Source organism: Selaginella moellendorffii, unplaced genomic scaffold, assembly GCF_000143415.4.
Source record: "Selaginella moellendorffii unplaced genomic scaffold, v1.0 SELMOscaffold_64, whole genome shotgun sequence".
In the NCBI taxonomy this organism is placed as follows: Eukaryota; Viridiplantae; Streptophyta; class Lycopodiopsida; order Selaginellales; family Selaginellaceae; genus Selaginella; species Selaginella moellendorffii.
The window spans coordinates 276,244-295,553 of NW_003314325.1; the positions used below are offsets into that span (position 1 = coordinate 276,244).

Below are 19,310 nucleotides of genomic sequence, written 5' to 3' on the forward strand. Positions count from 1 at the left end.
TTCCCAGGATCGATTCGCTTGTGCGCGTCGGATCGGATGATGAAGCGAGTGGGCAGCTTTGCAAAGGATGTGACGCCCAATTCGTGCGTCAGTGTGTGTGGGGTCTCTCGATCCGTTTGTTCTACACAGCATCACGTCCCCAATTGGAACGATGTTTGTATTCGACGATGCCAGAGCGAGTGCCTAAGATCATGAGGGAGCTATCAATGCAGAGAAATGAGGGCTCTTGTAAGCTTACTGTGATCCCAGCACTGCTTGCGCCTTGTCGGTCCATTTTGTGACAAGATCAAGACACTCCTCGGCTCCATCAGAGTAGCGAAACTCTGGATTCTTGCTCTTGCTCGTGACTTCCGATCTGCGAGAGGAGATCCTGGTACGAGCTCATGCACTCCATGATCTTGCCACTCCACTTGTACCTATAGGCAGAAATAAATTACAGGTACCTCACACCCAGAGCGGCTCCGCAAACTTGAATCTTGATCTCTGCCATGAAAGGTATTGAATTTCAGGCCCACCTCGCTCTTGATAAAACTTCTTCTTGTTCCAGGAATGGTTTGACAGCCAACAACAGCCTCACTTACGCTGAATTAATTCAGGATCATGAGCAAGACTCGAGAGACGAGCGGGTTTTTCGTGTGTGGATCAATAGCCTTGGTACAACAAGTATGGAGTTGCAAGGTAACAAACTTTTCTGTGAACTAATGTTTACCAAGACACAAGTGGAACTGGAACTTACAGGACAAGAGCTTATCATTCTTCTCTGGACTGTAGAACCACGCGTTGTAAACTGGCGGCTCGTGACCAAATAGGCAAGCAACGAAATGAATGCTGGATCGATATAATCCTATGAATTCCAGATGAAAACGCGGTCAGTGCGGCCAGGAAGCTCGGCTGCAGCGTGTTCTTGCTGTGGGATGAGGTACTTGTTTTTCCAGCTTTGTTAATTTGCTTTCGCCAAGATGGTGATGATCTTGGTAGCCACCGTGATGCTCTGGAATCTGGCTGAGAAGGCTAGAAAAGCTTCTAACACTGCTGCTGTCCACAACGGGTCTTCTTACAGCCACAGGGACGCGTGACGTGACGCGTCCATAACGTCGATTGCGCGAGCGATCAGGTAAAGCAGAAAAAGGAGGAAAGAGATCTCTTTGAGCAAAACAGCAGGGTTTTCGCAGGCAAGGCTAGCTAATTTCTGGATTCGCTGCCAGAGACAATCTGGCCTGCTAAAATCCCATTCAAGACACTGAAAGACACATGTATTTGTAGTAAGTTTCTAGCTCCAAACTGGATACTGGGGAAGAACAGTTAAGAAGCGATGGACGCTCAAAGCAGTATGACAGTCGGACTTGTCACTCACCATCTGCGACAACAAACTCTCGAGAAAATTCGACTCTCTCGCTGGTGCAATTTGCCTCTCGGCACACCCATTTGCTTCTTGTGTACCAGACGAGATGCATGTCAGCCTCGAGACGAAGGTTGAACCGGAGTGGAAACCTGGATGCCATGCTTGTGGGCAGATGCCACACAGTGATGGGAAAGTCTTCCACACTGATACTTCTGCGCCCTCCTCGCAATGGCGGCTATAATATAGTTGCCGGAAAACATATGAAACTAAAAAAACGTAACGTTTTAAACGCGTTAAAAAACGCCGTTCTAAACTCCCGACGCGTTTGCACTATTTGCGAAAAGAGACAAAGGTTTCTTTAGGGTTTCTTTAGGGTTTCTTCAGGGTTCATGTAGTCATTGGAGGACGCCGCGAATGCTGGAGCTGGAAGCATGTGATACGAGCAGAGCGGCACTGGACATGTAAGTATTGTCATGAGATTCACACTGGGGGAGCGGAGCGAGTGCGAGCACATCTTGCTGGAGTTTGGGCAAGAGGTGTGAAAACGTGCAAGGCAATGAGGGAGATCCCTTATGAAGTTCTTAAAAAAGCTCACAGCAGTTTTTCTGATTTTGAGCTTGCAGGTTGCTTAGAAGCTGGAGAGTGAAGGTTTGAGGATGCTGGAGATTGATATAGACAAGCTGGAGTTGGAGCCTCATTGGAAGAGGATTTTGGATCTGCAAGAAGCTTTTGAGGAACTAAATTAGGCTGCTGAGGAGTTTAGCTTCGATGAAGGAATGGAAGATGATTCGAATCAAAAGACAACTAAAATAGCTTCTTTTTTCATCGACTAAAACGGCTTCTTCTTTCATTTGTTTTAGTATGTTATTCGGTTGGGTTTTATAAACTTAATATCAGATTAAACTGTCTTTAGTAAATATTAGTGTTTTCTTAATCATTTTAGGCTTTAACATGTAAACGTTTGATTGTCCTGAAAAAAACGTTTTAAACGGCGTTTAAACGTGGACGCGTTTGAACGTTTGCACGTCTAGCTGCAACTATGATATGGATCACGCCCAGATGAAAAGAAGAGTAAAAACATGATTTACCTTAAGAGAGCCAAGGCCAGAGTATGGTTTGGATGGATTATACTTCATCCCATTGTGATTCCAGCGAAGGAGATTCCACTCGAGCTTGGCGGTGTTCCCTGGATCTCCAACACTGATGGACTCGCACTCCATTGGCTCTTGAAGTGACCGCCCCCATGATTTCTTTAATCTGAGCGACAGTGCCCATAGATTAAATCGAGCTCCAATCTCGTTGTCGCTGCTCGTGGTGCGCGTGCTGGAATTGGCACGGGAATTCTTGTCATAGATAGCATTGACAGGGCTCTTCATCTCGTCAAGCTGTGGATCGATCCAGAGTTTGATGCGGTAGGGGTAGAATCCCAGGGCGTCGGAGTTGATGATTACATCGTTGTCGCCCACTCCCACAAAGAGGTTCTTGATCTCCTAAGCAACTTCGAAGTTGGCACAGCTCTCCCGTACGTAGGGCAGGATCACCATGGCAATGTCCACGAGCTGATGGCTCTTGGGCATTCCGTTAGATTAAGGCATAGCCGGCCGAGCCGTGTCGAGTCGGATGGAACCTTTGTGTTGATTTGAAAGCACTTGCATTTCTTCCAGGAAGATTCATAAATTGGGCAATAAATCATGTTGCAGATCTACTTGCAAGAATGGAATCTATCTATCTATTGATCTGTTTTTTTGGGTTGGGGATTATATACCAAGAGAGAGCGTGCTTGTATATAAATTAAAGTTTTTGGGTTAATTTATGAATCTTTCTAGAAGGAAAACAAAGGTTCAGCTTGACCTGCTGCTATATTCCTAGTCAGATGCCCAAGAGCCAACTTGGTTAAATAGTGTTGTTCACTTTGGAGTTTTGGCTACAACTCATCAATATATTATAATAAGGAGGGAGTGCTGTGCTGCCAAATGTTAATGAATAATCTTGTGCTCCCAGCCAATGGGAGGAGGCCAAGCTGCATGGGGTGAAGGTGTAGTGACATGTGTTACATACAATGTATTGACTCAAGTGAATTGTTTTTCTTTTGTAATGTTTTTCTAAGGTTTATGAAATGGCAAGACATCCCCTATTGCTGCTGCTGATTCCCAATCCAAATTTGATTCGCGATCCAAATCTGAGTTGCTGGAACAAGCCGCACTTTCTTCTAATGTCTTCCATTTTACTTTTTTTTCTTCTTCTCAAATGCTTCAACTTTTGGCGTCTTTTCTTGCTGTTTTTGTTCTTTTCCTAATTTGGTTTTTGCGATACTTTGTGGTGTTTTTGCTCTTGAGAACCCCATCACAAGTTTTCACTTTCTTATGCTCTCAACTTAACAGTTTTCTTTTCTTTTTTGGTTTTTCTTTCTACAGGAGAAATACTAGCAACGAGACCATGATGCTCAAATCTCAAAGTTATTCCAATCATCTAGTACTTGCTTTTTTTTATCTTGCTCTCAAGACGTGCTCCTGTCTTCTGAAAAAATGCCAGTAATTTTATTTTTTTCTTTTGTCCTTCAAGAAAGACCGAGTGTTTTTTTTTTTCCCCTCTAGATTGGAGCTGGCTCGATGCATTGCAGATCCTTCGTGCACTGCCAACGTTGCATGTTTACAAACTTGTAACAATTGACTTGATGAGACCGAGTGCCAGGTAAGTCTCAAGATTTTGTGTATGGGCAGTTATTTGGAATCTAGAGGGGATTTTAGGCCTTCTTTGTGTATGGGCAAAGAATGGAAGTGGGAGGAGGCCACTGTGGGAGCTGTTGCCGGGGTTGCCACCGTCGTAGCTTTGTATGCCTTCTCTTTGGTTTCTTTTCTCTCCTTTGCAAGTGGTGTTTCTTCACACTGTGGTTGAAATCATTTTGTTCATCAGTACAAGAGCACTGCCAATGCTTATCACGTGAACAGAGGTCTAGAAATCAAAAGTTTTTTACGCAAGGTGACCTTTTTACCTTCCTTCTGGCAGGGTGTATTTCCCAGTCCTTCCACCCTCGGGCTTGCAGTGCAAGCGGGCAAGCTGGGATCGCGTGTCCAAGCAGAGAATGTGGCAGGACGTGGATTACTGTGGATTTCAATGCTTCAAACAAGGTTCGTGAATGATCGGAAGGAAGGGAAATAAGAGAAGAAATCTTTTCTTTTTTCGCTAGAATGCTGTGCTCAATGTGCTTGTGGGTCTGACGCCTCTACGGAGCAAAAGACCAAGAAGTGGTATGTCTATCTTTGCTTTGACAATCTTAAACACTCAGCTTTTTTTCATTTTGTTCTTCTTTTCCTAGATGAATATTTGAACCAAGAAGCAGAGAATGGAAAGACATTGTCTCTGCGACAGCGTGTTATGTCCCCACCATGCTTCCGGAACCATTTTGTTAATAGTGATGTGTTTCCTGAGAGAGCTAGGCAGGGTATGTTGTTATTTTTCATTTTTCTTTCATAACTTTGGTATTCTCATACAAGATGTGTCTCCACTTTTGGCTCTTCATCGTGTTACCGTGAGGAGTTCCATCAAATCAAGGTATTTGTGGTGCATAGAATTTGTATGATCTTCATTCGTACTCCACTATCAGGAAATAGGACAAGGCGATTTCAGCTATGTTTATAAAGTTCTCAAAAGACTTGACGGCTGCCTTTATGCTGTAAAGCATTCCAATCGGCATCGGCTAAATGAGGGAGATCATTTTGTCACTATATTCGAGAGACTATGGTATTGATTTGGCAAATTTTTCTCTTTGCAAGAGGAAAGCACTGAGAGAAGTTTAGGCACTTTCATGTCTTGGTGAGTTGGCTTTTTTCTTTCAGTATTACTACTGGCTTCCTCAAAACTTATCCAGCTTCTAGGTTACCATGAAAACGTAGTGTCCTACTTCTCTTCATGGTTTGAATGACTTTTTGTATATCCAAATGGAGCTGTGTGAGACAAATCTACGAGACAAGAGCCTTGCATGGACATTCATGGAGAAGAAGTTGCTTGAGGCAATTTTTCAAGTAAGCAGCTCAATTGTGTTTTTTTCTTAGTTTGTCATGCATGGCAGCTTTTAAACGCTTTGAAGCACTTACACTTGCATGGCCTTGCTCACCTGGATGTGAAGCCCAACAATATCTACATCTGCAATTGTGTCTACAAGATTGGCGACTTTGGCCTTGCCAGTCATACTGGGGAAGGTCTCCAAGAAGCGATAAACGCTCAAAGCAGTATGACAGTCGGACTTGTCACTCACCATCTGTGACAACAAACTCTCGAGAAAATACGACTCTCTCGCTGGTGCAATTTGCCTCTCGGTACACCCATTTGCTTCTCGTGTACCAGACAAGATGCATGTCAGCCTCGAGACGAAGGTTGAACCGGAGTGGAAACTTGGATGCCATGGTTGCTGGCAGATGCCACACAACGATGGGAAAGTCTTCAACATTCATACTTGTGCGTCCTCCTCGAAATGGCGGCTATATGGATCACAGTCACATGAAAGAAAAAGAGTAAAAACATTTTACCTGGAGGGAACTGAGGCCAGAGTATGGTTTCAATGGATTATACTTCGTCCCATTGTGATTCCAGCGAAGGAGATTCCACTTGAGCTTGGCGGTGTTCCCTGGATCTCCAACACTGATGGACTCGCACTCCATTGGCTCTTGAAGTGACCGTCCCCATGCTTTCTTTAATCTGAGTGACAGTGGCCATAGATTAAATCGAGCTCCAATCTCGTTGTCGCTGCTCGTGGTGCACGTGCTGACGGGAATTGTAGTCATAGATAGCAATGATAGAGCTCTTCATCTCGTCAAGCTGTGGATCGATCCAGAGTTTGATGCGGTAGGGGTAGAATCCCAGGGTGTCGGAGTTGATGATTATATCGTTATCGCCCACACCCACAAAGAGGTTCTTGACCTCCAAAGCAACTTCGAAGTTGGCACAGCTCTCCCGTACGTAGGGCAGGATCACCATGGCAATGTCCAGAAGCTGCTGGCTCTTGGGCATACCGTTACAAAGATCAGGGCATAGCCGGTCGAGCTGTGTCGAGTCAGATGGCATTTGTTCCAGGAAGATTCATAAATTGGGCAGTAAATCCTACTTACAAGAATCTAGGTTTATGGTTTGGGGATTATATACCCACTACTAAGGCATAGTTGACTAAAAATTAAATTTGTCTATTTTAAATAATATATATTATTAAACTTTTTAATAGTAATTGTCATCCACAGTCCCCAATCTGATGAGGGGATGATTTGATGATTCGAGGGTGACATAAAGTTTTCAAAAGTTACATGTGTCAAAAATGACCATGCAAAGTCAATTGCTACTGTCCAAGAGATCAATTTCTCAAATAAATCCATTAAAAAACAAAATTACATAGTGATCTAGAGATGAATTATACGCCCAAACACGGATTATAATGTTTCATGATGCATCCTCTTCTAATCCTGATTTATTTTTGCTAATAGTATCATGTCTATTCATCACATCAATTTAACACACTAAATCTAACTCAAATAAATTTTCTTTGGATGAAAAGTTATTTTACTATGAATGCTTATTCTAATAAATTTGATTGATTACAAAAGTAAAAACCAAAAAGATTTGCAAGAACTTCCATTTGAAGAAATTTTGGTGGCAATTACATTTCCAACAACATGCCCATAAACCTTCTCTGCTTACATAGTTTTCATTATGTTGTTTGTTTTTTTTTTTTGTTCCTGGAAATTCTTACAATTCTTTATGCCAGTGGCATTTGGATATTGCTAGATCATCAGTGAAAACATTGATTATAACCACATGCAAATCTCTAATTTTCCCACACTTGAGATATAATAACATGCTCTTTAAGTTTTGGTATTAATTTAAAGGTTATAAGTGAAATTTAGCAAGAGGTTTGTTGTGGAGATCCTAGAAAGTACCTTAGCATAATAATTGAAAATGCAAGAAACTTAATGAGGGCAGCAAACATTAAATTTGCAAGGTAGTTATTTTTTGCATTTTGTAGAGCAATTGTTTTTTTCCTTCTTGATGGGAAGGGTGAATATTACAATATTATGCAAGATAAAAATTAACTTATACTTCCCAATATATAAATATTTATATATGAAAAACACTTTTAATACAATTGATTCAATCACATAAAATCCTTCTTTCCTTCTTTTGATGCCATACATCATAAATATGCCCTTAAATTTGCACCTTATAAAGCCCTGCAAAAATATATTTACCTTGCATTTGGAGACTAGTTTTTAATTTACTTTGTTACTTGAAGGACATGTTCAATTTTCACCTTGCACTAATAAAGTATAAAAATATTTTAATGTTGCCACTTGCAGAACAAAACAAATTTGTATATTGCAATATAGATAATATTCTATTGAATATTATTAACAATATAATCAATAAAGTCAGTGACAGAAATAACATGGGATTGAAGCATTCTTTGCTATTGCTAATGGGAGGGAGAAAAGGAAGATAAATTAGCAAAATATGGTAATGCAAGAGATTTATGATTCCTCTTTGGTGAAGGACTTGAAATTATATTAAAGGATGAAGATAGAAGAAAAAACTAATACTTCAACTAATAAGAAGAAAAATAAAATATTCAAAACTGATGGAAATTTAAGTTTCTTTGGGTGTATTTTATGAAAGGCAAGTAGAGGATAAAATATATAACATGTGTATATGCTAGAAAGGATAATCATTTTAGTAAAGAAGATTCTTTGAGTTTTCAAAAACCAGTTTTTAAAGAACATAATAGTTCTGAATAATATCAACAAGTTATGTTTATTTGGGAAGCAAAGAAAAAAAAATAGCTATCTATCCCTAAGTGTGTTGCTACTCAAGAGGATCAGTATAAGAATAGATTGATTTCCTTAATGCAACACATGTACTTCATTGTGGAAAAAGGATTACCATTAAAAAGCTATGAATCTTTATATAAATTTAGCAGGTTTATGGGAATGCCCCATATGCTAAGCACCACAAAATATGAAACTTCTGTAAATACTATGAGTGGAAAAGAGTTTGTAAAATATATAAAAATTAAAGACTTTTCCTAAGACATTTAAGTTAGTCCTTGCTTTTATATTATAGTGAATGATAGTACTAATAGAATTTTGGAAGCTTATCTTATCATATACATCTCTTTTCATATGCAAAAAAAGAACAAAGTTTGAATAAAATTTTATTTCTAAAATTGATAGTAACTGAAAATTCTATTATTATAAGTAAATATAAAGCCACCAAGAAGGTTTTAAAAAATATGAACCTTAAGAAGGGAAAATGTGTTGCTATTGGAATTAATGGAGCTTCTATTATGGTTGGAGAATAATTTAATCAAATAGTAAGATTGAAACAATATATTTGACATTTGCTTGGAGTGCATTGTTTAGTTTATAGATAAAGTTTAATAGTTATTGAAGCTGTGCATGCATTTCTTGAGCTTATGGTTATTGAAAAGCTATGCAATCAAATTTATAAATGGTTATATGCTTTTGGAAAAAGAGTTATAGCTTTTAAGCTTTGAGAAGATGCCATGAATATATCTATATTAAGTAAATTCATGATGTACATTGGTTACAATATGGGGAAGTCTTAGAGAAAATGATCATCATAATGCTAATTCTTCTTACAAAATTTCAATTTTCTTTTATGAAGATATACCATCTTTTGAGAAATTATACAGTGCAATTTGCTATCCATATGGTAACTGCTATACTTTTGGAATTAAATATCTTGAAAAAAACTTTCAAGTTGAAATTGTGGATATTGCTAGCATTGTTAGGTATTAATCAAAAATTTCTGAAAGAAACTCTTGGTGTGAAACAATTGAGTAATTTTGTAGAGGCTACTAAAGATGGATTTATGAAATTTGTAAAGCTAGAAGGGAACAACATAAGCATGTTTTTTATTATACTCCTATTTTAGAGAGCAAAAGAAATAATAACTTCAATTCTTGCTTACATTTAAGCAAGAAGTATGTTTAAAAACCATATGTTAATATATTGACTAAAATGGGAAAGAATATAAGCATGTTCAATGCATGGCTAGATATTTTACTAAATCATTACAATGCTTTTATCGATTATGAAAAATGTAAAAGAGAACTCATAAAGTTTGTAATTGTTATGCAAAGTAATTTGCCAACAAAAAATAGGCTAGTCTCTTGGCAAATATGCAAAGATGATATTTCCATAATAAATATATATCTTAATTTGATGGAACTGTGAATTTTTTTTTTTGATATCTATAATCATAGAAAATGACTTGAGAAACAATCCATAAAGGTTCAAATATAAAAGGAAATATAAAAGTGCACATTTTTTCCAATCGGTTAAAGGTTTTGGGATATTTAAAATTAAATGTCCTTGGATTTGAATAGTATTGAGTTTACTCTCTAAAAATTGAAACTGTAAATGATTTGATGTTCATGGTGATGATGATTACAACAAAATTAATTAAGGACATGCTTATGATGCATGGCATCAAGAGAAAGAAAGAAGAATTTTGTGTGATTGAATTAATTGTACTCAAAGAGTTTTTGATATATAAATATCTATATATTGGGAAGTGTAAGTTAATTTTTATCTTATATAATAAATTCACCCTTCCAAAATAAAATTGCATTGCAAAATGCAAAACTTCACCCTACAAATTTAAGTCCTAAGTCTGATAGATTAAACAGGTCCATCATAGATTAAAGGCATCCCTGTGGTCGATCTGATCAAGGCTGGTGCAAGCTCCTGATGGACCCAACTTATGCTTGAAATGGACTCGACAATGTAGATCTCTATAGAGCCACTCATGTCTCATTTCATGTCCATAGGTTCAAACTTTGGCTTGCTCCATCGAAGCAATAGTATAGCTGCATCCTGACTTAAGAGATTGGGTCTGCACTTGCTGGCAAGATCAGTGCACTACTATTACCTTTGGAGCTGTGGGACAACCATGGAGGATCGATTTCTAGGACTCAGCTCGTTATGGTCACAACTCGTGGATCTCTACCATCATCCTTCCACATCTCCACATGCGCCATATCCCTAGAGACAATTTGAGAAACCTTCGGTATAAATATAGACTGGCCTACCTAAAACAGCCGCTGCTCGGCTTTCCTTCTAGTCGTGAGGACGTCTTGGATGGTGGTTGCGAGCTTTGGATGATCATCTCTCGTGAAGCTATTTATCTAGGAATGTGATTGCAAGCCCAAAATTCGGCAGATCTTTCCAGCTGGGGAGCGTGAAATTCTGTGCAGCATAGTTTTGAGAAAGAATGCGGTTGGCCCATCTTCTTGAGAGTTCAAATCCAAGTAACTCCACAAACATATCCTGGTGCATGTCAATTTATCCTTCCAGGACCGGTGGCGACTTTGATGTGGATTTTCCTTTTAGTGGCATCTCCAGCGATTGTGAAGACACCGGCATTTGGCTTCAGAAGGCTTGTCAATCCTGGTTAAACCATGACAAGTGAAAACTTAAGTCACATATAACTCAATCATAGCAAAACTGGCACAGCTCACAATGGTAGACGATGTTTTCGATTGCCGCGAAGTTTCCCAAGTCAAAATGTTCGAGTATATTCTTAAATGCTATATTTTACAAAAATATATAAAAATTATAAGGATATTCTGTTTTTTTGGTGTGGAGATCTCGAGAATTCCCCATGGAGGAGCTCCGGGAGCTATGTAGATCCGGCAAGGACGTGAAGCTAGGCGATGCCGAGGTATGGGAGGAAGATCCATCAGAGCTCGCCATAGCCAAGCAAATCCTAGAAGAACACTTCTACGTTCAAGACCCCAGCGATCCATCCCTCTTCGTCCTGCCCAAGATCAAGACCAAGAGATTAGTCATCGATTCTTCCTCCGCTGGATCCTCCCCCTCCTCTCTCCTCTTCCCTACTTCCATTCCCCAGATCGACTACACGGCTCCGCCACTATCCTCCTCGGACGATCGTAATGCCGGGCATCCACTCTACCGCATCGCCGGCGATGGCGACGGATCATCGTGGCGGCCGTGCCATTGCATCCAGCTCGACAGCAGGAACCCCAGCTCCCCCCAGGTACGCATCGCGATCCCGGCCGCGATCCAGCACAAAGTCCGCGAGCAGCGCGTGGCAATCTCACTGGCGATCGAGCCCAGCGTCCGCATCACGCCCGCCAACGTGGATGTGGAGCTCCGGATCAAGACCCTCTCGGTGGGCGTGCTCTTGATGGACGTGCTCAAGAACGAGGCCGCGCTGGGGTTTTACCCCTGCCGGATAAGATTCTTGGTCGAGCCACTGCTGGGCGATCCCAGCGCCGTTGCGATCCCGCTCTACACGCCCAGGAGCGATCGCGGCGGTGGATCTAGCAGCGGGAGCACGAGGACGAGGAGCAGTGCTAACAAGGTTGGCGCTCAGGTTGGATTTGGGCCCGTGACGATCAGTGGCGAGAGGAGCTGGGGGGTGGAATTCGAGGAATCCACGGAGAGGGAGATGATCAGTGCTGGGGATTGGGGGGGCGTGGAGGATGAATTGGGGTCTGGGAACACCGCGGTGTTTGAGTGGAGGCTCTTGCGATGGAGCCACAATGGGGTGAGGTACAATGCGAACAAGCCACACTCTGGATTGAGCTTATCTACCAAGTCTCTCAAGGTTCGTCCTCCATAGCCAACCATCTCTCTTCTCTCTCTCTCTTTGCATTGCATGGAGGGTCTCTTTCGTTTTTTTCCCTTTCCTAGGATCTTTTGATGGATCGATGGAACTCTTCTTTGTTTCCAGGCCCCATTTCCAGGAGGAAGCACAGGAATCAAAGTGGAAAGCTTTCCCGACGTCATGTGGCATCTCCACCCGAGCATGAGATCAAGGTTTCCGCTCCAATTCAAGCTCCAGTTGGAGGTGGAGATGCATCTGCTGTGGTTTGTGGGAAGAAATCGGCTGTTCCGAGTGGCCGAGTGGAGCAGCGAGGCATTTGAGTTTCGGCATGACTTTGTAGTTACTGATGGTGTATTCTCCACTGTCACCTGAAAATGGAATATTTGTGTTAAATAAGGGGGATGCTTCTTACGGAAAATAGAACAATACAACCTTATTGATTCAATTAAATCTATACTACCGACCACATATTCCAACATATATCCTGGAAAGAGCTGGCTCTGGACCTCAAGAAGGAAGGATCTTTGGTGAATTACAAGGGAGTGTTGCTCTTCACAGGCATAGTAGATTGCATTTTTCTTAACCCAAGCGGATCTGATCTCCAAGACCTGATTTGCTTTCTTAGATGTGTATAGTAAATTAATGGTTTTGATTGAGAATGTTGGATTTGGCAAGCAAAAAACAAAAACATTTAGTAATTGATTATAATTAATAAAAACACAACAGAAAATATTACTATTTTTCTCAGTCCACTGAAACATTAACAGATAAGCTTCCATCATGTAATATAACATAACCACCCTTTGATGTTCTTGAATGCAAACAGACATTATATATCCAATTAAAAGCTTGTTCGATTTCTTGTTGAAAACCACCCAAACCAGTAGAGGATCTATGTACTACAATAGTAACATTAATTCCCTTATAAGAATGACTATATTGTCCATTTTTCCAATTATTATTAAAAAATGCGTTTTTGACACGATTTGTAACTTTGCAATAATTTTGAGGTGGGGGTGTAGCTCGGCTACCAATAAATATACACTCTTGAGTTGCTTCATTTGGTAAATATGCTAATGTAGTTCTATTAAATATAAATAAAAAATAGACAAAAGTAGATAATATAACCATCATATTTAAAAAGTAAATAATAATATGTTAATTTAATTTATATTAAAATCTAGAAAAAATAAACAAAATATATAAAAAACAAAAAAATCTCATATTTTACCTATAAACCAAATATACAAAGAATAAAAAACAAAATATAAAGCTAGCCGTTAAATATAATTATATTGTTGGTCTTAGGTTTGAAAATACAGGTCATATAGAACTAACTTATATAACACAGTTACGGAAGTTATAAAACCATGAAGATACATTTCAGTTAGAAACCTGGTCCTTTAGTATATCTAATTTCTTTTTCTCCAATTTTTATTATCAGTTTCATAGTAAACCAATTGCTATTAATCAGCCTTTAAAATAAAGTCGATCGTGTTGTAAACCCTAAAACTTCTAGTTCTTCGCATTAGAAGGTAAAATTTTGGTTTTATTGGAGCTTTAGTGCTGTTCGTCGGATTGGTCCAACATAGCTGGTGGATACTACTGTTTGCGTTCTTGTGGATTTTTCAGCTTTCTGTTTTTTATTTCCTTCCTTGACAGTGTTAAACAGCCAATCTTTCACGAGAGTCCACAAATGGCATTTGAATATCGTCGCAATGCGGTGCTAAGTGTAAACCTGGATGAACAAGAGCGTCGGAGCAGCCTGGCCACTATGTCATTTACTGAGAGCCAGAAATTTACTCCAATCATGCGCTTCTAAACAGGTTCTGGATCGGTCATTCACTTCTATTTTATACATCGTGGGGAGGAGAACTGGTACAATCGGACCCCTGAAGCTTGTGACCATGAGAAGATTTGGAGTAATCCGTGGACTATAGATCGAAGCACACTTCTGTATAGTTCTATAATATTAGAAGTGGATCTATAAAAACCATTGGCTACAATCCAACTAGAACCCCAGTTCTTATAACAAAGGTGATGACTCGGAAATGCTTCTCACCGGCAATCAAAGTTTAAAGGTGTCGAATGAGAGTGGAAGCATGAAATGGTCTAAGAAGGTCATGATAATGTGAAGCGAAGAAGAGTTGGAAGTCACACAAACAATTAAGGTCACTGTGTTATCTTAGAATCTACAATGTAGAATGAAATTTAGTTCACCAACTTTTTATATAATCTAAAGAATATATGCACTGCCCTAATTAGGGCTAGAAACCGCCACATCAACATGCCGGCTGACATGCAACGTGGCAAACAAGGCAGTTATTCCAGTTTTTTTTATTGCTACTCCAAATTGCTGGCTTCCCCAAATGCTGGAGGAGCAAACGCCTCGCATTCCCAACGCCCTTCTCTTCCTCCTCCACCGCCTCTATCTTCTTCTCCTCTTTCTCCCCCTCTTGATCTTCCTCGCGGCCTCTCTCCTGGAAGAAAAAAGATATCTTCTTTGCACATCCGGATGACGAGCATCAGTTACTGAGAGAGAGAGAGAGAGAGATAGCAGGCAAATCCAATCCAACCTCCTCTTTCCTTCTTCTACTCCTTCGCTACGTGTTCTCCCTGTTCTTCGTCTTCTCCTCCCACCCCAATCTCTTCCAGGAATTCATGCAATCGCTACGATGGACGACAATGGTGAAACGACCTCTGATCCCACACAGGCGGGGGAAGCCACCACCACCACTACCACCACCACCACCACCACCGCCGCCGGAAACACTCTGAGCCCAGCGCCGCCACCCACGGCAGCTCAAGCGGTGCAAGCGGCGGTGGCAGCAGCAGCTCCAGCGGCACCGAGATCATCGTCACTTCACTCGGCTGGCGGACGGAATCCAATAAAAAAGAGGAGCCGGAGCGCTCCCTGGACAGTTCCTGAGATGCTGACTCTGATCGACGCAAAGCGGAAGGAGCGAGAGTGGTGTCAGATGTACAAGCGGGGTGTGAAGCTACCGGCAGCGGAGAGATGGAGGATCGTAGCAGCACATATGGAGGCCAAAGACATGGGACGAACGGGGAGCCAGTGCCAGGACAAGTGGGAGAACATGATGAAGGACTACAAGGCAGTGCGGGACTGGCAATGCATGATAGGCGGCGCGGCCAAGAACTACTTCAAGGACATGACCAACAAGGAGAGGAAGGATGCGAACCTGCCGCCGCAGATGGACGAGATTGTCTTCTACAGCTTGCACGCCATCCAGAGCGAGAAGGAGGAGAAGAAGGAGATCGACCGCATGCAGAAGAACGGCTACATGAAGCTGATGCCACCGTCGCCGGGGATCTCTCCCTCGGAAGGTATTTGCCATCCTCCTCCCCCTGAAACAAATCTATGCCATCAGCAACAGCACCATCAACAGCAGCAGAGCCAGCTAGTGTTGCAGCAGCAGCAGCAACGGGAGAACACTCAGCCTCCTCTCGTCGTACCTTTGGTGCAGCACAAGGACAAGGAGGGCAGCGATGAAGCTGATGTGAATTCCATCGACTCGGACACCAGCGGCAGGAAGAGGGCCAGGAGGCTAGTAATGGACCATCACCAGCAGCAGCAGCAGCAGCAACAGCCAGCTTCGGTCTTCGCGGAGAACCCGGTGGTGTTCGACAATTTTGTACATGCTAGTAGCAAGGACGGCTCCAAGGAGTTCATTGACTGCTTCATGAAGGTGTTAGAAAAAAGTGACAGAAGCCCGGACACGACGACTACCGAGACCAAGAAGAAAAGTAAAGACACTGCACTACTTACCCGTGCATTGGTGGCTCTCGCAGATGCGGTGAAAATGGTAGCACAGAAACTATGAAGCCTTCAATCCTTTGATGAGGCAACCAAGAATCGAAAGAGCAGAGACTGGACAATTCAAAAGCGATTAGTTTGTCTTCATAGGAAAATGGAGGAGGTTTATTTACCAGAGCGCAGACCCCTAGATCTGTGCCAGAACGGTGGATATCAATAAGAATGGCAGAGAAGTGGGAATGTACAAATCCGTTCTAGAAGTCCAGCTTTCCTGCAATAGAAAAACGAATCATTCCGTGAAGTATAAAGTCCACCAATTTACCTATGCTATAAATACTGAAGAAGTTGCTGATTTTCCCTTCGAAGTGTCTTAATTTCGTCCATGAGCTCGTTTTGCTTCGTTAAAACTTTGTTCATCAATACATTCATCTCACTCTGCAATAGGTACGTGTCAAGAGCAACCAACCACAACAAAACAAAACAGCACCTGTTGAATATGAAACTGCCGAAGAAGCTCCAGGTGCAAGTTGTGTACATCTTCATGAATAGACTTATGAACTCCACTAAGACTTTCTTCGAGAGCTCGCTGAACAAGTTGAAGCCCAAAGGCCGGAGGTGCTGGCTGCTGTGGAGAGCGCTTATAAGAAGCTTGGGGTTGCGTCTGTTCAAAACCACACATAAATAATCAGTAAGTTTCGTTTCTTGCAGTTATAAAGTCCTTACAGTTGACGCTGTGAAGTCGTGCCGTAGATCCATTCCGTTCTCCCTGATCTCATCAGTCCCTGGTTGCTCTTCTGTCAAGCCTCTCCGGTTAGCCAGTAACAACTGCTCTGCAAGAGCAGTAGTGTCCCAGGAGAGGCTCCTCTCCGGTGGTGCATATGATTCAGGATTGACAGCTTTTTGCTCGGCTGGAGAGAGCTTAACGGGAGAACGAGTGGCTGAAACGGTACGCGCATCCACCCGAACATGTCCGGATAAAGCTGCACTTGCACTAGTTGTCCCCGAAGCAAATCTGGATGTTGAGTGCAATCGAAGCGATCCCCTGTCGGCAATCACATCACCTCCCCATGCCTCTGGCGGTGTCACAGACGGCGAACGAGTTTCTCTTACCGCTGGAGGAGTAGCAGCAAGAGACGAGTCCTGTTAATGAATAAAGTTCCCATTAAAAAACATGAACTTCAGAAAGCCAAATAGTACCTGGAATGTTTCTCTGCTGCTATCTTCGAAGGACGGGAGTTTATAAGCTCCCATTGAATACTTCAAGAAACCATCTCCTTCATAATTTTTGGCACCGGTATCCCAGTTCTTTGTAGCTGATGGCATTATAGGCTGCACGTCCACCAAGGGTGAAAACACTTCCATGTCGTCTCTCATAAAATCGTTCCGTGAAATTTGCAACCGGGAAACATTTCCGTTTGTGAGCAAATAATTGCTCGGTGTTTCTTCACCTGTCGGTGGTCTTAGAATTGCTCCCTCGGAGCCTAAACTCGAGCGCCCAGCGTTTCTCAATGGCATCGCCTCAGTTTTAGAACGACCACGACCAATGCTCGGAGGAAGAGGATCTGGCATTATGACGGGGTCATCCCGACCAGGTCCTAACAGTGCCATTTCCATTGTCCAGGATTTTTCATTCACTTGAATGGGGTTGGACCGTTGCCAGCTTAAGCTCGTGACAGCCTGCACGAAAAAGAAATTACAGTAACAAAATTCGACACCAATTAACCCACCTTAGATGCACCATAAGCACGTAGTGCCATAGATGGTTGAGGTTTGCCACCGCGAATGTCATAAAACACAACGCGGCCGTCGTTTGTACCAGCAGCTAAGATGACACCATCGTCCCGAAATGCTGCTGAGCTGTAGGGTGTTTCACAAGCAACGGAGTGAACTGGCCTTTTCACCCCTACGTCGAAAATGTACAGTTTCTTGTCAAGTCCAACGCTCGCTACTACCTACACAGAAGAGATTGCTTAGATGGCGTCAATAGAGGTAAATGCGACCTTATCATTTGGTGGAGAAAAGCACACGCCTGTTGTTGGGGCAAGGTGCTGCTTAATCCAGGAAATCTGTCGCAAAATCCATGCATGAGAAGAACACATTTTACAAAGCTACAGCAATCACCTTTGGGCTGCGACCGGTTGTTTCCCAAAAGTGAACCGAGCCATCATCGCCAGAGGTAACTAAGAGATGCCTGCTCAGTCGCGAAAACTCCAGTACCCGAAGAACCTGAAAGAAACTTAACTCAGCAAAGCTCATCATCTCCCGCCAAAAGAAATCATACCATATGCAGCTCAAAGCCTTTGGACTCATGAATAACTGCATATCTCCGGAAATGAAAAGATTTTCACTCTCACCTGGCGGTGCGGGTCCTTGAGCTCCGCAATGCGTGATCCGGACGCCAAATTGTGTAGAATAAGGTCCCCAGCGACGCTGGCGGAAGCGACATGCTCGTCCTTGCAATTGTACATGACGGAAGTAATGGTGTCTGCGTGCCCCTTGAGCCACTTGATACACCTTTTTCGTTGCAAGTCCCAAATTCTAACCACCTTGGCTGTTCCACCAGAGCATAGATATCTAGAGCTCTTGGTGCTGAAATTCATAGCCAGTATAGATTCCTAGAGGAAAAAGAAGAGCAATCGACCATGACTAGATGTTTTAATCGAAACTAGAAAGTTACCTCTACGGATTCAGCTGGATCGCTGGCAATTGTCACCACAGACTGGAGCTTCTGCGTCCACAGCGAGATTTTCCCGTCGTCTCCAGCGCTTGCCAGGACCATATCTGCGAAACACCACAAGAATGTAGGCGATCAAGAGCGGCATTTCTCTCTCCCACTTACTGGTGTGATTCCACTTCACAGAGTTTATCTGAGAATCTGGTGCCGGCGAGTACTGGAACAAGCACGGATCACCCTGGCCGGCAGCTGTGGACGTGTCGAAGGCATTGACGATCTCACCGCTGCTAGCGGCGAGCAGCAACGCCGCCACCGCCGTGGTCGTCGCCATCACGCTCCGCAAAACCCTAGCCCTCCGCCCTAAATTCCACCAAATGGATAATCGCGCGGGAAAAAGAAAAGTACTTCACGTCGCTATCGATCTTTGGTGCGCGCGAAAAGAAATTCCCGACGGTGATGTACCGTCTCCCTCCTCCATTGCCGCGACCATATGTACGGTATTTGTATGAAAGACATCTAAGCTTAGAAGATCTTGTGGCGTCCGTCCAAAGTCGTCCCCAGCAACACAAGCAATTTGTGGCGTGCCTTTCCTTGAGCACGCACAGCGCATGCTAGCACTTATACTTTTTACAGGGGTGAAACTTTACCACAAACGTAAAAACTGTTTGATTTAAACCTTTAATACAAATACAAATTGTGAAATCATCTAGCCAGCGAAGACCAGCCCAATGTAGCTATAGTCCCAAAAGTTTTGGCCAGGCCTTTATAAAAAACCCACACAGTAACGTTCTCTCACATGGCACGAATATGCTAATGTTGGCAAATTGGGCCCAGAGAGCGTTGTTGGGGACAGGCCACCCAAGTGGTGGCCCACTGCCCCAATC

At 42.4% G+C, this 19,310-nt stretch overlaps 4 protein-coding genes and 1 long non-coding RNA gene across 5 annotated transcripts; 3 read left to right on the forward strand and 2 right to left on the reverse strand.

Moving 5' to 3' along the window:
- Positions 1-551: 551 nt before the first annotated feature.
- Positions 552-2,821, reverse strand: LOC112351692. Its single transcript, XM_024690033.1, has 2 exons — positions 2,431-2,821; positions 552-1,577 (listed from the first exon to the last, which is right to left on the reverse strand). Exons 1-2 carry the CDS (start codon positions 2,716-2,718, stop codon positions 1,347-1,349), a joined length of 519 nt encoding a protein of 172 aa, XP_024545801.1. The 5' UTR covers positions 2,719-2,821; the 3' UTR covers positions 552-1,346.
- LOC112351693 lies at positions 1,814-2,167 on the forward strand. Its single transcript, XR_002994253.1, has 2 exons — positions 1,814-1,878; positions 1,966-2,167. It is a non-coding gene; the product is annotated as an uncharacterized LOC112351693 (long non-coding RNA).
- Positions 2,822-10,935: 8,114 nt separating the features above from the next.
- On the forward strand, positions 10,936-12,427 carry LOC9645105. The gene is made up of 2 exons (XM_002984724.2): positions 10,936-11,977; positions 12,104-12,427. The coding sequence occupies exons 1-2, from the start codon at positions 11,009-11,011 to the stop codon at positions 12,347-12,349; spliced, it is 1,215 nt and encodes a 404-aa protein (XP_002984770.2). The 5' UTR covers positions 10,936-11,008; the 3' UTR covers positions 12,350-12,427.
- A 1,758-nt stretch (positions 12,428-14,185) lies between these two features.
- On the forward strand, positions 14,186-15,825 carry LOC9645106. Its single transcript, XM_024689952.1, has 2 exons — positions 14,186-15,259; positions 15,401-15,825. Exons 1-2 carry the CDS (start codon positions 14,653-14,655, stop codon positions 15,817-15,819), a joined length of 1,026 nt encoding a protein of 341 aa, XP_024545720.1. The 5' UTR covers positions 14,186-14,652; the 3' UTR covers positions 15,820-15,825.
- LOC9645107 (protein NEDD1) lies at positions 15,765-18,779 on the reverse strand. The gene is made up of 12 exons (XM_002984825.2): positions 18,592-18,779; positions 18,430-18,533; positions 18,107-18,367; positions 17,874-17,978; positions 17,753-17,818; positions 17,480-17,704; positions 16,950-17,429; positions 16,476-16,892; positions 16,240-16,413; positions 16,075-16,187; positions 15,926-16,023; positions 15,765-15,866 (listed from the first exon to the last, which is right to left on the reverse strand). The coding sequence occupies exons 1-10, from the start codon at positions 18,755-18,757 to the stop codon at positions 16,080-16,082; spliced, it is 2,106 nt and encodes a 701-aa protein (XP_002984871.1). The 5' UTR covers positions 18,758-18,779; the 3' UTR covers positions 15,765-15,866; positions 15,926-16,023; positions 16,075-16,079.
- Positions 18,780-19,310: the final 531 nt, after the last annotated feature.

Excerpts from the sequence above, each read along its gene's own strand:
- LOC112351692 (XM_024690033.1), bottom strand. The coding sequence starts at position 2,718 with ATGAAGAGCCCTGTCAATGCTATCTATGACAAGAATTCCCGTGCCAAT. Across the intron at positions 1,578-2,430 it reads CTGGCCTTGGCTCTCTTAAG|CCGCCATTGCGAGGAGGGCG; the intron begins GTAAATCATGTT and ends ACTATATTATAG.
- LOC9645105 (XM_002984724.2), top strand. The coding sequence starts at position 11,009 with ATGGAGGAGCTCCGGGAGCTATGTAGATCCGGCAAGGACGTGAAGCTA. Across the intron at positions 11,978-12,103 it reads TATCTACCAAGTCTCTCAAG|GCCCCATTTCCAGGAGGAAG; the intron begins GTTCGTCCTCCA and ends CTTTGTTTCCAG.
- LOC9645106 (XM_024689952.1), top strand. The coding sequence starts at position 14,653 with ATGGACGACAATGGTGAAACGACCTCTGATCCCACACAGGCGGGGGAA. Across the intron at positions 15,260-15,400 it reads GGAGAAGAAGGAGATCGACC|TGTTGCAGCAGCAGCAGCAA; the intron begins GCATGCAGAAGA and ends AGAGCCAGCTAG.
- LOC9645107 (XM_002984825.2), bottom strand. The coding sequence starts at position 18,757 with ATGGCGACGACCACGGCGGTGGCGGCGTTGCTGCTCGCCGCTAGCAGC. Across the intron at positions 18,368-18,429 it reads ATCCAGCTGAATCCGTAGAG|GAATCTATACTGGCTATGAA; the intron begins GTAACTTTCTAG and ends TTTTTCCTCTAG. Across the intron at positions 16,893-16,949 it reads GCAGCAGAGAAACATTCCAG|GACTCGTCTCTTGCTGCTAC; the intron begins GTACTATTTGGC and ends ATTCATTAACAG.